Source organism: Apodemus sylvaticus, chromosome 7, assembly GCF_947179515.1.
Source record: "Apodemus sylvaticus chromosome 7, mApoSyl1.1, whole genome shotgun sequence".
Classification (NCBI taxonomy): Eukaryota; Metazoa; Chordata; class Mammalia; order Rodentia; family Muridae; genus Apodemus; species Apodemus sylvaticus.
In genome coordinates this window covers 65,772,619-65,791,000 of record NC_067478.1, presented here as the reverse complement: position 1 = coordinate 65,791,000, position 18,382 = coordinate 65,772,619, and the positions used below count along the sequence as shown (strand labels likewise).

Genomic DNA, 18,382 nt, shown 5'->3' with positions numbered 1-18,382 from the left:
GCACAGCCCTAACTGCAGTAGCAAAGGTGGCTCCTATCTGGAACCTTAGCCGGTGACAGATGACAAATGGAATCTTTCAGGACACATCTCCCATATATTCCCTTGTTCTTCCTCCTCTGTGGGGAGTCTGTTCCAGAAGACTCTGGCCACAACTGTGCAGACAAATCCATACTCCTGGTTTTATCACAGTCTACCTGGTAATGGCCAGTATTCAACATCTCCCTGTATCTCTAATACTTGGTGGAGTTTAGACTGTGTACAGTGAACACTAAGCCAAAAGCTTTTTATGTTCTCCATGACACCAGAAACTTGACTAGGCAACAACAGGCATTAGGTGTTTATTCTAAATGGGGCTGGAGATATCTTCACTTGTCTGGTCAGCCTAAAAGAGCATAGTTTGGTTGCTGAGCTAACATGCCAAAATGACCATAGTACATACTACATGCATCAGGGTCTGAAGTCTTAATAGACAGAGCCCTCTCATCGAACACATCTCTGCCTAGGATGACCAGTGGCTACCACATTCACAAATCTAAGCATTATAATTAATTCAGATAGATTATTTCTTATTAAAGACTTAAAAATGGAAACCCATCTCATGTACTTAATGCTAACCACTAGTAGCCTTGTAAGAATTAAAAAATGACATCCCTTTGAAGTGAGTATAATGCTGACCTGTCCTCTGACAACAGGTAGCTTCAACCATGCCACATCTCTTAGAGGACAATTTCCATGGGCTCCCAACTCTAAACTGGTCTCTGTAGTCATGCAGCGGACGTGCCGCTGCTCTAGCTGGACGGTGTCTGCTATGTCTACCCCACTCATCAAGACTTAGCTTAACACCAGTTCTCCCAGAAATCTGTAGTGTACTATGTTCCCAAGATGGACTTCACATAATCCCTAATCAGGATGCCTCTACACACTGGCCTTGGTGCTTCCTTATCCGGAGCCTGTTGTTTCAGCAACACATGGCATAATCTAGGTTGTCCCTTTTCTGAGGCTGGGAATTTACAGTCCTATAGCTTTCACAGGAAGCTAGCCATGAGGAGGCAGAGCCGGAGAGCGTCTGTGGAGCAAGAATGCCAGAAGAGCTATGCTCTGCCCTCCCGGCTCTCCACTCGGTGCCACGCATGCGCTGAAGCAGTGCCGAGCCTCCATTCTTAAGCACACCTGAGAACAAGCTCCCCGCGTCCTTCCCGCTGAAGGGGATGGCAGAACCCTGTAGGACCCCTGGCTCTCAGGATCCTGAGGAAATAAATGTTTATTATTTTAAGGACTACTTTAGAGTGGCTTATTAATCAGTAATGGATAAATGCAAGACTCTCCCAGGCTTTGAGGGCAGCCTTCCATCTCCTTAGCACAGCTTCCATCCAGGAGTTCCCAGGGGCGGACTCTGGTGCCAATGCAACACTCGACAGATGACCGCACTGGACTCTTACCCACACACTTCCTATTACCACGGATATATCACCCACCAGATTAATTTTTGAATAAAATGAACTGGCCCTTGGTTTCTGGGATAGAACCTTACGAAATGCTGTGGGACAGACCCACTGTGAGGGCACTGTTGAGGTGGAGCTGGGAAACAGCCTTGCTTAGGAGCACAGCCAGCCCACCTTGGCCTTTATACAATGTCCTGCTTACTCAATGTCTACTCAGTGTCACTCTTATAACTCCTGTAACAAAAGTAACACACCTCATCTGAGAGACAGGAACTGGCTGCTCTAGGCAACTTGGTACAGCCACTTAACCTTCGAGAATGGTCCTTCTGGATCTCAGCTTCCTCACACAATGGGAAGTTAATACCTACAAAGTAGAGCCACCTTTGAAAGGTCCGCCCACTAACTTCTCATCATTTCCTATCACTCCAGGCAGAAGCTTACATGGGGTGACAAGTGCCAGAAGCGTACTTAGTTATCTGTGCAGGTGAAGAGCTGTGTGTCACCCTTCTGGTTAGAATGTCATTGAGCAGAGGAATGTCAACAGTTCTAATAAGGAAAGAGCACCAGACTTCATATCTGAAAGTCTCAGTTCTGGGCTGCTTGGTGTAAGCTGCATGTGGCACCGGTGGACACATGCCACCTCTAGAGTGGCTTTCTCAGTGGTAAGGGGCATGAGCCACCAAGTTCTGCAGTCTTCCTTCATTAGTTAAAAAACAACACTCTAGTTTCTAAGTAAAGGATAAGGGGTGTAAAATAACTTCCTAAATAGCTGTGGTAGACAAGTCAAAGTCACTTTCAAGTTCAGAGCTAAAGTATATAAGATAGTCTGCAGGACTGAGAACAGGATTTTAAAACTGTTCCTAGGTCACTGGATTGAGGAGGGAGAGGATTCTAGGAGCAGTGGATCTTGCCACTGGGTGTCTCTTAGGTGAGCTACAGCAGTTGCCTGAGAAGAAGACTGGTTTCCTCATGTCTCTTCCTCTCTCTATTCAGGAGGTAACCCCATGCCACTAGCTCCGCAGATCACCCGAGGACTTCTGTCTGAGAAGGTACAACTGCCAAGCACCCTTCTTCAAACCATGGGCTCCATGGAGGCAGGACTTTGCAGTATTGCTGGCAACAGGCACTAGAGATGGTCCCTGGGCCTGAAATGCACAAAAATAACGGTACTGGATCTACACTCATACTGGTGTCTTTTATGAAGAATTTCTTCTGGGACAAGTGGCATTTAACTCCTACTTAAATGTCTTCAGGGATACTTCTATTGCTGAGTAGAATCATTATTGGGATTTATCTATTAGAAAAGTATATTGATCTGGGCACAGTGGCTCACACCTTAGTCCCAGCATTCAGGAGGTAGAGGCAGGTGAATCTCTAGAAGTTTGGAGGCTAGCTTGGTAAACAGAGTGAATCCCAGAACAGCTGGGGCTAAGCAGAGAAAACTCTGTCTTGAAAAACAAATAAAAAGTAAACAAACAAAATCAAAGACCAAAAAAAGAAGAGTAAAGTATATTAATACTATGGAACTTTTTGAGATTTTTTTTTTTTTTTGGGTTTTGCTTTTAGCTTTGGAAGATTTGCCTCAATAGATGTTAATCAACAGCTTGTTTCTTCTCCACCAATAATCCTTCAAACATCTGCACTGAGGTGTCAAATGCCAGTACTCTCTTATTTCTTTATTTTTTATGTCACGACTGTTGATTCTGTGTTTTTTACAACTAAAAATTTGGTGTGTCTGTGTCTATGGGTGAGGTGACATGAGTGTGTACTGTTGGAAAAAAAATTTCAATTAGACTAAAATATATCAAAAGGATAAAATGCTTATGTGGCCTTGTAACTACCTGAGGCGCCCTGCTTTGTTAACCTCGGGGCTGCAGCAAGCGGAGTACAAAGCCAGTTCCACAGAGCTGCATTCAGCGGAACCACTAGCTCTGACTGCCAGCTCCATATCCAATTCAGAGGCTGATGACCCTGGAAAATGCACATTTAGGCATGGCTGTCTGAGACAGCTGGATCCTTCACACACCTTGCAAAGGACTGGACCAGTCAGTCGCTTTATCACCTGCTAAAGTCACTTCAACAGTCTTTTCCCCCACTTCAGCAAGTTATAAAAAAATATTAGAGCAAAAGTCACAGAGTATAAAAATATCAGGACATAACTATAGAAAGATGAGCAGGAGGTGGGGATGGGTGCCAGAAACAGTTCCATGTTCTTTTCCTCCAGAAGAGCCCAGGGAAGGGTGGGGGGTTCAAAGGAAGCTCCAGAGCCACACCCTGCAGCCTGTGAGAGCTCTGAGAAGTGTGTGCTCTCATAAACAAGGATGCCCTCCCACAGCTGCTAGGGCGAGCCAAGCTCACTGTGGGGGTGTGGGGGTGTGTGGGGGGGAAGGTTCAGCCTCTGCTCACACTGCTAAGAAGGAGGAAGTATGGCAGCAGGAGTGTGCAGGGTGATGGCTTTTGGGGGACACAGAGGCAGGAGGACTGCGGCAAGTCTGAAGAGCATGCTTTACAAAGCAAGTTCCAGGCTAGCTAGAGGTACATATTAAGAACCTGGTTCAAGAAACAAAACAATAATAAATTCAAAAAGGAGAAATACCTGAAGCTGAGCAAATCATGATCACAAAGGTGGACAGCGCTGCTTCAGGGAACTAGAGCTACCCGTCTCTCCTCAGACCAGGCTCAGCGACTAAGCAGTGGACAGAGCCTCAGCTCCTTCAGGGTGGGCTTGGTTTGTGATTTTGGCAGGAGGTGGAGCCAATTCTGGGTGCCGTTCCATAGCTTGTGCTACGTACTACCAATATGGCACACACAGGATGCTAGTCTAAAGAGCTTGTCTTTGCCTCCCTACCTCCTCTTTCATCTCCAGTTTTGATGGCAAGACCCTGAGGTGGCCCAATCAGTAGATGCCCCTGCTTCCTGCTCCCTCATGATGGGATGATAGGTGTGTGTCACATTACCTGGCTGAGCAGCTTGTTTTCCTTCCTTCTTTCCTTCTTTTCTTCCTTCCTTCCTTCCTTCCTTCCTTCCTTCCTTCCTTCCTTCCTTCCTTCCTTCCCTCCCTCCCTCCCTCCCTCCATCCTTCCTTCCTTCCTTCCCCTTTCCCCCCTTCAAGGGTTTCTCTGTGTAGCCCTGACTATCCTGGAACTTGCTCTGTAGACCAGACTCACCTCAAACTCAGAGATCTACCTGCCTCTGTCTTTTGAGTGCTGGGATTAAATAAAGGCATGTGCCACCATGCCACCTGCAGCTTACTTTTTATCTTATGTGCATTGGTGTGAGGGTGTTAGACCCCTTGGAACTGGAGTTATAAACAATTGCAAGTTGCACGTGGGTGCTGGGAATTGAACCTGGGTCTTTTGGAAGAGCAGACAGTGCTCTTAACCACTAAGCCATCTCTCCAGTACTCCAGCTTACTTTTCAAAGTGACTCTATGTGGTTATTAATGTTGAATGTTTTGAAAATAGTCCCGACTATTATGTGTTTACTTATTTCCTTAACAGGTGCGGTAAGGAAAGCAATTGTATTCTCAGAAATGTATCTGACAGTTTTTTCTCTCTCCCCTTTTTCTTTTTTGTAGTCCTGGCGGTCCTGAAGTTCATTATGTAGACTAGGCTAAACTTGAACTCACAGATATTTGCCTTCTTCTGTATCCTGAGTGCCAGAATTAAAGGCATGTGCCACCACATCTGAACTCTTGCTATAAAAACAATCTATGTATTATAAAAATTAAAGCTATGAGGACAAAAATATTACCACATGCCAGTTAGTGTTTTTATTCCCTAGGAGAAAGATACTCCACGCACATATGGCTCTCTCGTAGTGCAAGCTGGTTCTCTGACGAGTTCTGAGAACTCGCTCACAGCACACTTGCTCACCTGGTTTCCTCACTTTCCTTCCTCCCCGTCTGTCTCTGGAGCCCAGGATGCCCCCATCCTGGCTTCCTCGGGGCTTTCACTGCACTGGCTTTAGGCCCTCACATGTTTGTTCTCAGTCCTCTCAGGCCTCTGTTCTCTCACATCTCGTTAAGAGTAAGGCACAGCTCTAATGTTAGCAACATACGGTGCAGAGGCAGGAGACTAGCCACAAGCTCAAGGCTAGCCTGGTCTACTTAAGGAGCACCAGTCAACCTGTGCTGCACATCAAGAACACCTCCTGTGTGGGACATGTGGGCTGGCTGAGGGCTTCCTGTGAGCTCCATCTGGTCAGGCAGCTGTTGGTAAACACCTAACCTCTGAATACATTAAACTTCCTGGCCAAACTTCCCTGGAGAAAGTCCCTGCCAATCTCCTGCCTGTGTTCTTCGTCACTAGAGAGCCTCTTCTTGGTTACAGGGACCAGGTTTTTATGGCCCCAGATGCCTTCTATTCTTCCAGAGCCTCTACTCAGTCTCATGTTGGCCTGGGGAGAGTCTCTATGGTGAACTGGGGAGATGGTCTGTAGTTAAAAGTTTCACTGCTTCTCAGACAGACTCTGAGGGCTGGGGGTGTGGTTTGTGCACTCTCAAAATACAAGCAAAGCCTTGGTTTAACCACAGAAACCAGAAGCAAAAACAAACCTCTGAAACAATGGTCTAGGCCCCATCGTTACGTCCAGCTCCTGGACAAGGACTGCCAGGTGCAGAGCATCGGGCGTTCTCCTCCTGCCAGGGCACTGCCCTTGCTTGCCTTGCTGCCAATGGAGGCCTTCACACTCCCACGTGTGCTGTTCTTTTCCAATCACTGTTTATCTGTTCAATCACATCCAGAATCTGGGAGCATCTGTGGCGGACAAGGATTTCTGGGAAGATCTGTCTACAGAGAAAGACTGGAAGGGCAGGGCTGTGGAGAGACTGGAACGCTGAGGCCCACTGGCTGATTACCTTACCTTGGGCTAGCTCTAGCCATGGAGCAGTCTCTCTCTGCCCACCTCTGTCTGAATTAACATCTTGCAGCAAATAGCTAGGAAGCATTTAGAATCTATTAGCTTAGCAGAGCCCTAGTTCTTACCAGCCCTAAGGCTAAGATCATGAGACAGCATCTTGGGCCCTTAGAAGCTTCCCCGGCCTCTCTGGAGCTGCTTCTCTGATGAACCACTGATGTAAAACAAGGGAAGTTTAACTTACGACTTTCTTTGTTCTATAAAACTAGAAAACCTCACAAAATGGCTTTCACACTGGAATATGGGTTTTGAGATAACCTAAATCTTTGTTCCTGGGTCACGGTCACTCGGCTTCTGTGTTGACGCTGTCCTCCCTAAGCTGCTCTCCTCGGTGGTGTCTGCACTGTGCATCAGCAGTGCTTGAGCTGAGTGGGATCTAACCCTGCGGTCTACTCATCTCCAGTGAACTGGTGAGGGGTGAGCATTTCCGAAGCTTCCTCCTTTTAAGGGAAGAGTTGACAATGCCTCTCTGTTTCTCACTGTGGCCTGACCCCACTCAGGTAGTGCTGCTACCTCAGATGCAAAGACTGAGACCCTGAGAAACTGTAGCCAAGATTCTTTGCTTAGGCTGCTATGGCTGAGGTGGAATTTGAATCTGTTGAGTCTGCTGTGTTGGAAAGAGCAATTACTTCTTCATGTGTGGGTGACAAGCGACATGCCACAAACATCTGTCAAAGGCTCCATCAAAGTTAAAATCTGGTTTTTGTTTTCAGTAACTACTTTAAAGCTGTTCTAGAAGTTGGAAATACTGAACCAAAAAGATTCCTGAGTACCACTGAGATGGCACTGGGTAATGCAGGTCATGAGGGAATGAGATTTGAATTCTGTATAACTTACTCAGCTATGAAGTAGGAAATGCCCATGTCACAAGCCAGATGCAGAGATGGTCAGAAGAACAAAGTGTCCCTCTCAGCCACTGGGAACAGAGCCAGCATCATGAAGGATGCATATTCAAGTTACGTCTTAGGTGATGACGGAAATGGTATTCATACCACAGGATGGTGTCATAGTGCATGGACTTTTTTTTTCTTTCCATTTTTTCAAGACAGGGTTTCTCTGTTTAGCCCTGGCTGTCCTGGAACTCACTCTGGACTTATTTTGTAAAGATAATTCTAAACTTCAATAAACAGCCGGGGGCACAGCTCAGAGATAGAACGTGTATCCATTGGAAGCCTGAAATGCCATCTCTGGCACTATAACAAAACAACCCCAAATACCCCCCTCCCAAAAAAAAAAACCAAGTTGAAAAAAATAACTTAAGAAAAACTGTGTCAAAACAATGCAGTCCACAGCAATCCTTGTGAGGCAGTGCTACTTTGATGACAATGACCCCGTGTGACTCTCCGAGCACGCTCTTCACCTATCTGGGACGTTTTTCTAAGCCAGGGTCCTTGCTTTCATCGTTTAACACATCATTCAAAGCACTTCAATAAAGCAGAGCAAGTGCTGAAGAGGGAGGGGCCTCGCAGGACTGGATGACACGCCAATTAACCAAGCGTGTCGAGCCAGCCTGCTCTGCGCCTCAGACTCAGGAGACAGGAGGGAAGCTGCAAACAAAGGCAGAAAGAGGGGACAATGTAAAAAGAGCAAGTGCGTGCTGGAGCGGACCTGAGCTCTGACTCCTGCAGAGAAGGCTGTCGGGAGACTGCTCACTGCCAACCTCAGTGAGGTTTGTGAGAGACCTCTTGAGAGTCCCACAGCAGAGCCCTGTGGGCCCAGTGCCTTTCCAAAGGAAGTTTTTGTGTGTTTTGTTTACTTCATTAAAAAAAATTTAAATGGCTTATTTATTTGAGATGGATTTATCCTATATATTCTGGCTAGTCCGGAGCTCCATCGCATAGACTAGACTAGACCTGTCTGCCTTCGCCTTCGCAGTGCCATTAAAGGTGTATTCTCCCGGGATGTACACGCTTTACCACCTGGACCAGCTAAACACCTAGTGTATGTATGCATGAGTGTGTGTGTGCACGTGAATACATGTGAAGTGTGTGAGGGAGCACAGGGGGCCACCTTGAGTGTATTGGAGGTCAGAGGACAAGTCCGTGATCCCTGCACCCTTAAGTAGGTTCTGGGGCTTAAACTCAGGTCACCAGGCTTGCAGAGCAAGGTCTGTCCCCACTGGGCCATACCAACAGACCCTTGCTTGTTTTTTAGAGATGAGGTCTTGCTGGCCTCAAACTCAAAATCCCCCTGCCTCTACTGGGATTACAGCTGGGTTCCACCACAGCAGGCCCCTGTTCCTCTATAACACTCACGCCTCATGCAGGGCACAGGTTAGAGGACAGAATACACCGATGGCTTCCCTCTGAGGCCAGCCTTTGAACATGTGGCTGTTTATCTCCCATTTACAGATTTATGTTGTGACTCAAATGGCATAATGTGAAGAATAATTAACAAGTGAAAAATGAAGTGAGCAGACTTTCCTCGGCCGCTCTCTGTGAGACTAGGTAAGGACTATATTGCTTATGAAATTCAGAAGCTGTCTCAATGTGGTTTTGGCACTCCCACCCCAAAGATTATGAAAACTCCTTCAGACTCAGTGAAAACAAAGCTCTTGTTTTGGCAGGTCAAGCTAATTTTACCCTAAAGTTTAGACCTGAGGTGTTGAATAGCAGCACCAGGTAAACAGGTCTGAAAAAAAAAATCACCTGGTCACTGGGCTCAGAAGCCTTGTAAAAGTGGCCAACAAGTCTTGTGGGATGGAAGGAGCCTTCCAGCTCACCTCAGCTCAGGACCCTTAGTCTTGCTGGTCTCACAGCTTTGTCTTCTCCGTTACTCTCAGCATTTCCTTACTGACCCTTGGCACATTTTAAAGGAAGAACTCATGTTCACGGGAGTTTTCTTCCTTGCTACACAGTGAGCTCACACCAAGTCACACGCTGAGACTTCCTTTATTTGGCATCAGAACTAACCCACGGTGTGTGTGTGTGTGTGTGAGTGTGTGTATGTGTGTGTGTGCCACGAACACTTTAAAGGTCTGTGTGGCAAGCTGTAAGCACACAGCAGAGAAAGGGGCTGAATCCCCCAAACCATAAACACTGTCCACAACTCAGGCTGAATGGTCAGTCTCATTTCAATCTTTGTGCTACTTTGCCAACTCCAGATATTTCATACAGCTGACAACATCTGGAGGAGACCCACTTTATCCCAGGAGCAGAGGACTGCTGGCCTGAGAGGAGATGGGGGCAGATAAAAGATAGTCTGATATTAAAGGTTCTTTGCTTAAGGCACAAATGTAGCTGTCTGTGATTCTTTTTATCCACACACTTTAGTGGCATGTTGCATTATCTTTATGAAAGAGTTCGGTGAGAGGTCTTACTATGACTTCCCATGAGGGGCCAGGACAGCACATTAGCAGGGAGGGGCAGCAGGAAGGAGTTACCAAGGACGAACCATGGAAAGGAGGGTTACAGAATGGGAGGCGGGGTGCTGGGGACTCCAGCAGACACAGAAAACTCCCTGCTTGGTTTCCTAGTCTGATGCCCAGTTTTCCCTTCACCACAGATCCTCTATGGCAATGAACTGGTTGGCTTAAAACCCCGAGAAAGGTGTGCCCCGATGCCAGGAGACTTGTGAGACCTTACCCACCTGCACTGCCACGCGGTCCCTCCTGAAGGGTTTACAGTAGTCCACTTCAGGTGGGTAGAATGGCTGTGGAAGGAATGTCTGTTTGGTCCTTCCTGATGGTGAGCTCATTTGAAGACAAATTCCACTCAAATGTTAACCCTTTGTCAGCCTCCTGGTCCTCAGGAGTCCTTCGTCTACACCTTTCCTGAGGCCTGTCACTTAAGGGTTCTAGTGTCTTTCCTCTACCAGAGGCAGGATCTTCCTAGTTGTGCAGCCAGTGCAATGCAGAGCCTACCTGTGGCATCTATACCAGGAAAACTGATGAAGGAATGAATGAGTAAATGAATGAACGAAGGCTTCTTTCTTTGGAGTGCATGCCAAGAGCTGTTTTAACGGTGAGAGCAGTGGCAAAGCGCCTTCAAAATACTGACTGTGGTTCAGGAGGTAATTTGTCCCTCAGATTTTAAAATGCCACAGCAACACACACTTCTGTCTATTGTGTATTTGTGTGCCCATGAAACGATATGTGTGCATGTTCTTGTATGCGTAGAGGCAGAGGCCAGCCTTGGGTAACATCCTTTAAGAGGTTGTTAACACAGGCGTTTTCACTTGGAGCTTGAGCATAAGGACTGGGCAGGCTAGCTGCCAGCAGACTCCCAGTTCCTAGTCTCTGCCTCCTCAGCACTGGGATTACCAGCATGCTTTGCCAGCTACATTTCTGTGTGGGTGCTGGGGACTAAACACAGGTCCATGTTCCTGTGTGGAAAGTGCTCTACTGACTGAGCTATCTCCCCAGCCCGGACTTTTTTATTTTTTAAATGTAGCTCAGGCTAGCCTTGACTTCATGCTCCTTCTGTCTCAGTCTTGAAGGCTGGGGCTTCTGGTGTGTCTGTAGTGGTTTTGGATAGCACCTGTCACACTTACACCAACTACATTCTGGCAAACAGAAAGAGGAGTCTCAGCCTTGGAGTTCATATTTCATAAGTCCCCAGACCCTTTGGATGGCATTGTCCTCACACTGACCCTAAGAACAAAGGAGCTTGGGGTTCACTCACAAAATACCACAATGTCTCATCTATAAACTCAAACCCCCCATTTCCCTTTATCATGAATTTCTTTAAATAAATTTGGTATAAAATGTGTGCCAGGGGCTGTACTCTATTCTCTAGTGACTTTTCCTCCACTACTTAAGTTGGTCACATGTCACTTGCTTGCCTGATGGGCCAGAAGCACTACAAGGCCAATGACTGTCACCCCACAGTCTCAGATGGCCCTCAATTAATCGTCCTGCCCTTTTGACCACCGTAAGCAGACCTCACCTTATAGCCTGCCTTCTCACCCACTTATGGCCACAGAGAACATGGAGGCGCCCAGCCCTTGCAGGCCCTCATCCAGCTCCAGCTTCTGCTCTGCGCTGGCTGCATCATGTGTCTCCCGACACCGCTCATTCCACACTCAAACCTGACTTTTCTCACACAGTTCTCTATGCCCCATTCTCCTCAGGATTGCAAATGTGAGGCTATTTTCTTCAGAGTTCCAGAACTGTTTACTAGTTTGCCTCCAGGACACATGAACACACTGGCAGCGATCCCCCTCCCTAAGGTGCACTGCCTCTCTATGAGGCTTCACACTGCTGGTGCCTAGAAAATCACCAATGAAGATGTGTTTCAATACATTACATTTATTGGGCATCTATCAATCTTTCTACCTACTTCAACTGATCCTCGTTTCCACGTCTGTACCTCTACAGACATGCTCCAGGGAGCACTGTCACTCGCTAGAAACTGAAGTCAGATCACTTGCTCCCAGGGCAACATCTGAAGCCTTGAGCCTTTGTGACCTAGTCCCTGGCTATCTCTCTGATTTAACTTTTTCAAGCCTTTTCCTTGATAACTCCACTTTAACCAAGTACAGTACCAAGAAGGGGAACAATCAGTCGATACATCTCACTTTCTTGAGAGCAGCTTGGTCACGCTTTCTTTCTTTCTTTCTTTCTTTTTTTTTTTTAAAGATTTATTTATTTATTATATGTAAGTACACTGTAGCTGTCTTCAGACACACCAGAAGAGGGTGTCAGATCTCAGTTACGGATGGTTGTGAGCCACCATGTGGTTGCTGGGATTTGAACTCAGGCCCTTAGGAAGAACAGTCAGTGTCCTTAACCGCTGAGCCATCTCACCAGCCCCTTGGTCACGCTTTCTTAATAGTACTTTTTTATTTTTTAAAGGATAGTATCATGAAGCCCAGGCTGGCTTCCAACTTTTTATGTATCTGAAGAAGATCTTGAACTTCTGATCCTCCTGCCTCCATCTCTGCATGTTGGGATCACAGTTGTATGCCACACTGGCAAGTAACCCAGGCCTTCATGCATGCTATGCAATGATTGTACCAACGGAGCTGCATCCCTGGCCCTCTTAACAATGCATCTATGCTTCCAACAGGGGAGGGTGTATCCCTCTCAGGCACACAGCTCTCCTGTAGCTGCTGCAAATGCAGGGAAGGTTAACGGCAGCAGAGCTGCAGAGTGTCAGTCTGAGGCAGGGCTCAGACCTCACTACTGCACAGAGAAGGAACAGTAGGTGCTGAGCCTAAGGAGGACTGTAGGCTGGCTCAGGATCACCTAGGAAACTAGCATTAGTGCTAGCACTACAACCTGGATCTTCTGTTCCCAGCATCGGGTTCTGAACCACGTGACCCCTCAACTATTCTGCACTGTACCGATCATTTATACAGCATAACCAATGGGAATGACTTAAAACACCAAGGGAAATTCCATACTAGCAAAGTTGCAGTCCCACAGGTCAGTGTTAGTTCACCCTGAAGCAGGCTAACGGCAGAACAAGCCCTCAGGATGCTGCTGAGTGCTGGGTTCTGAGCTCCACCTGCCAACTGCAGCCTCTCAGCTGCTATGCACAAAGAACAGCTCCTCTTAGATTACCTTTCAAGGAAAAGCAGAAGAATATGGTTTAATAAACATTGAGCATTTGATTTTGGCACCTTCCTGCTGTGCAGGTGAGCTGGGTCTGAAGATATTTCCTTCCAAATACAATGGCATTCATGCGTTACAAAGATCACAGAAAATGTATTTGACCAAACAAAAGTGATAGGATTGTGATAGAAACTTGATCTGTGGTGTTATTTAAACATGTTCCTATTTTTTTTGATGGGAACTCATAGAATTGAGATGCTGTTCTTCAAGCCCCAGTGAGTGCTCAGGTTGTCTAGGAGTGCAGTTCCTGTGAGCACGGTGTCTTTCTAATGCAAGCTGCATGTCTATTCCCTAGCATGGAGTTCTAACTGCACCTGGCTCACCGAGGAAAACAATCCATTCTAAATACAGCAATAAGAGTAGAGATACAAGCACAGCACACACACAAACACACCCCGCCACCCGCCTCTGCCCGCAAGCACATGCCAATTATTAGAATGAAGTAGGTTTTTCTTTAAAAAAGAAGGAAGTATATAGCATATTTACAACATATATTCCCACATGACTGTAGCCAAACTCAAACAATCCCTGTGGAAATCACACATGCACACCCAAGGCTGCCATCATCCTGTTCTGCCTTGGACTTCTCTTTCAGAGAACTGGGCTCCAGACCATGCAGAAGGTGCACCCAGGGAACAGTTTCCACATGCACCTTCTCAGGGACATGGACTGAACTGGTCTTGGGTAAGGCTGGCAAACCTGTGTTTTTAACAAGCACTTTAGGTGTGTCTTACACAGGTGATACACCAGGAATAAGGCTCCAGAACAATGCAGACTCAGTCCAAGAGCCACATGGGATGTCAAGATGGAGTCTGCAGAGTCAGACAGAGTGTGTGTGCATGGACACTGGAAGTCTGCATTATGCTTCCAGAGGCTCCGTTCTTCCCAATGGGGTGTATTAGTAAGGGCTTATCAATGACCACAAACAGCAACATACCTCCATGAAAGAGATTCCTAAGCTCCACACGTCAGAATGGATCCCATACTGCTCTCCTGAAATTCTTTCTGGCTGTAAGAAAGCAGGAGGGAGCTTGTGAGCTGCTCTTAGTTACACTGAATGTGAGCTCAGCTAACACGGGAATCACCAACATTTGTATGGTATTTACACACAGCAAAAAAGATTTACATAAATATTCTAGAAGTAACAGAGAATCCTGCACACAGTCATAGAAGACCACTGTTGCTAATGTTGTAAGTGAAGGGTCCAGGTAGTGAGTTAATGTGGGCAGAAACTAAGGTAGCAAATGAGCCAAGACGTGACCCTACTTCCACCTCCCTTCAATCCGAAGATTTTCATTGGGGATAGACAAATTGAATATGTAAGACTGTACAAAACGTAATTGAGTTTGGGCAGAAGGGTCTTGAAATCTATGGATATGTTTTATTTTTAGCTTTTCTCTGTAAATCCGACTTTACAGGAGGGTGAAGCCTTTGGGCTGGTCAAGGCACAGTCATAGTTCCCCTCCCTAGAGCCACCTCCTGGAGCTCTTTCATTCCATACAGCTGGGTTTCTTCTGACAGGAATCAAGGTGTCATATATGACTCTGGGCCCTCCCCTAGGGTTGTGTAGCAGGTGCCTGGTCCAGAAAGCTCTGGCACGCACAGTCTGCTCACCAGGAATAGTTGTAAACAGGGTCAGTCCTTCATGTTACAGAAATGTTTGCAACATGTGAACACAGTGAACAACTGACTTAGAAAAATGGAAGTCCCACAAAAGAGCAATAGTTGCTCAAGGCTTCAGTGCTAATCATGGTAGGGCTGAAATCCTGACCCATACCCCATGATACCATTCTAGTCAGTTTGACAGGAGCACAGGTATTCGTGTGGAACTGGCCAGCCCGTTAGGGAACAACAGCACAAATGCCAGTGTTGCCAACAACAAGGCCAGCCAGGCTAGCCACACCCGTGAGCTCCAAGTTCAGTGAGACTCTATTTTAATAAAAATCAGGTGTAGATGACCAAGGTTGATCTTTGGCCTACACACACACACACACACACACACACACACACAAATTTATACAACAACAAAAGAACTTATGCTATTGCCCATTCTAAAACCCTCCAGACTTGTTAAAGAAACTATCAAATGTCTTCCTACTTCCCCTTCCTCACTCTGATTTTTCTTTCTGCTGGACGGCAGATCTCAGGCCTTGGTGTTTCTCTAGAATACAGAGAAAACAAACATGCAAACACAAGGGACCTCTCAGACAAAATGTCTGGGTGGGCTGGATGATGAGACTGCACACATTCGCCTCATCTGCCCACTGTGCTACCGAAACAAGTATAAACTGAGAACAGAAACCAAAGATAGAACCTGGATTACAAGAGGAGAATTATGAAGAGCGAAGACACTCGAGATGCCAGGTGGCAATGAGAGACCTTCCTAAGCACAAGGTCTGGCAGTCTCTAGAGGAGAAGCACACAGCAGAACAAGACCACTGGTGGAGGACAAGCGAATGTGCAGTGAGCGCGAGGCTGCAGACCCCAGAGCTGAGCTCACATCTGCAGCTCGGTGGCATGCATGGTCCTTTCCCTCAATGCCAGCATGAAAGAAGACAAAGTTACCACCAGGTACTGTAAGGCTGACAGAAGAGCTTTGGTCAAGATGCCAGCTGGGTTATGTCCTCACACAACAGCTGTCCACAGTGTAGGAAGCCGTGAGCAGGGAAAGCCAGCTATTATGTAAGACACCTGTGTGCAAAAGTGAAGGGCACCCAGAACCAAGTCAGGAAACCCCCTGGCCTGTCTGAGCACACCTAAAAATCTGAACCCACAGACAATCTTCAAGGCAGCATCTTCAAACTGGCACACTTCCCTCCCTCCAGATACTGCCTGTGACTGGGCTTTTAGCCAGGACCCATATTTAGTTAACGAATTCCCGGACTGTCTGTCTACAACACAACACTCCTGGGTGTAACTGTCAGGAGCAGGAAGACAGCAAGGTACATCTTTTATCTCTTTTGAAAAGGGAGCTGCTCTTCAGTGGGGCTACCCAGAAAATCACCAAAGCGGGTGAATACAAATCAGGATAGCATTCTATCTACATGTGGACTGCAGGGATGAGAGTTCCTGCTTAGGTGGGGGAGGCCACATCTCCACACAGCACAGGGTCAAGCAGGGTCAGGTGGCCATCCTGTAGACCAGACTTCCAGTTCAGTAACCCTGCCTCTGCTGTGTCCAATCTGCTGTGCTACCAGGTACGGTGGGCCCTTTCAGAAAGATGAAACTGTATTCCATGTGTATGTGTCTGTGTACCTGAATTTATGTGTGTGCGTGTGTGCAGATGCCCATGGAGACTAGAAGATGTGCTAGAACTGGAGTTACAGGTGATGTGAACTACCTGCTGTGAGAGATGCAGACCAAACCTGAGTCTCTGCAGGAGCAGCAGGTTGTTTTAACGACTGGGCCATCTCCCCCAAGCGGCTGCGGGCCGTACACATCCACTGTCCTCTTTAAAATGTGTGATCCTAAGTCGTGAGTATCTGCCGCACGCTCTAGTTTCCTCTAGAGCTTCTTCCTGCTGCCTTGTCTAGCTGGTTTCCTGGGACTGCCGGGAAGGTTTGTTGCTGTTCCCTTTAGTTTGGAGACATTTTCTGTGACCTAAGGTGGACAAGCTACTTCAGACTGCTCTCTGCATGGCGCTCTGAGCCCAGTCAGGTAACGTAGGCAAGGCAGAGTTGTGCGTGTCAGCCCTCTGCCCCTCTTGCTTCTCTGCTCAGTCTTGAGGTTCCTGCTGGTTCCAAGATGGGGAGCAGCAGCTTCAAGGTGAGTGTGCCCTCCGGCAGGAGAGCTGTTGGGCTTTTAGCATGAAAAGGGAGAAGGAGCCTGACGTCACCCTCTCGCCCGCGTGCAGCACCTGTGCTGGCCTTCAGTTCTTGCACAAGCTCTCTCTGTCTGTCTGTGAGTTCCTTATTCTCTTCTGAGCTTTTTCCTGCCTGGTTTGAAGCCATAGGTTGGTTACATAAAGCTGTAGAGTCCAGGCCTTTTCCCAGAGACCAGCAGCACAGCCGCAGGTCGGGTCAACGCCACAGTAGAGTACTGCAGGGCTGTCCCCATGCCTTTGGGAAGGACTTGGCCAACCTGAGCCTTCTAAATTAAGCTCTAGCCCTGCCTCACAGGCACTCCTTGTTTTCTTCTGTGGCATCTTAGGCTTTCTGCAGCTTCAACTACAAAGTTGATGACTAGAATTCACTCACCCAAGAAACAAAGCAATTTCAGCTTTGCCAACCTGAGCTAACATTTCATAATTTTAATCCTCACACTTTCAATTAACATATGGATGCATCACATTCATCCATAAACAAAAAGGGGGAAAAAGTAATTTCTTTAATGTACACTTGGGAAAGACAACTGTAATCTGGATTTGTAGCTCAGAAGTGATGCAATTTAATTATCAGAGCAATTTAAAGCTACGGAGAACATGATGGGCAGTTGAGAAGTTGTTTCATGGATAGCTTTTTTCCTTTGCAAGTCATGGTGTTTTCAAACTCTTCCAGAGGCTGACACTCAGCAGGCTTGTTACCTACAGGACTCACTGGTCTCACCCACCCTGGGAGAGCCATGGAGGAAACTAAGTTTTAAAAAGCAGACACAACAACTTTCACAGCGGATCCACTTTCTCCGTATTTAGAGAGAAAAAAATATTAATTTCCTTAAAAAACAATAGAACTCAAAATAAACCATTTTGAAAGAAAGTGAAATGTTTTATATTGTTCTGAGAATAACAAGCTGTAGACCCAGGTCCTGCCTACATTGAAGATATTGTAATAATCATAACATATGCACAAAAAATACCGAGAATAAGGCCCATGGTTCTGGACTGGTAAGATGGCTCTACAGGTAAAGACACTGGCTTCTAAGCCCGACATTTGAGACAAATCCTCAGGACCCACATGGAGATATCTACATCTCCATAGTCCCCTCTGATACACAAATGCATATATGGTACTTTAAAAAAAAATCCCATGATTATATGCACATCAACAGAAGCTCCTTTAGCCTAAGATGAATTACTTACATAAATCTAGAGCCATCATGGTAAAAACCAAGCCTAAACACTGAAATATAAACCAAGACTCTAGTTGGTAGTGGTGCACATCTTTAATCCCAGAACTCAGGAGGCTGAGGCATCTCTGAGTTTGGACCAGCCTGGACTTCAAAGTGAGTTTCAGGACAGTCAGGGCCACACAGAGAAACCCTGTCTCAAACAAAAGAAAACAAAACAACAAATAAACAAACAAAAAACCAAACCAAACTAAAACCAGACTCTACAGGGAAAGGAAGCAAGGGCTGGAGGGCGGGGTCAAAATAAAAACCTAAATCAAGTAAGACTCAGAAAATGATACCAGAAATGTACCCTCCCTTTCCCCTCTATTCCCAACAACTCTTGCAAAAGGTTGAGAAAACCAACAAACTAAAGACTTTTATAGCCATACATAACATCTCCTGTTTAAAAGGTATGAAAAAG

General features: G+C 46.5%; 1 protein-coding gene across 9 annotated transcripts in view; it reads right to left on the bottom strand.

Moving 5' to 3' along the window:
• Map2k5 (mitogen-activated protein kinase kinase 5) overlaps positions 1–18,382 on the bottom strand; it is a 221,215-nt gene that overhangs the window by 84,622 nt on the left and 118,211 nt on the right. For all 9 annotated transcript variants that reach the window (XR_007978789.1, XM_052188077.1, XM_052188076.1 and 6 more), the window contains one exon: positions 13,853–13,924. Coding sequence is in view for 8 of the 9 variants with exons in the window: in XM_052188077.1 (XP_052044037.1) it covers positions 13,853–13,924 (72 nt within the window). In the remaining variant the exon portion in view is untranslated. The remainder of the gene's footprint in view (positions 1–13,852; positions 13,925–18,382) is intronic.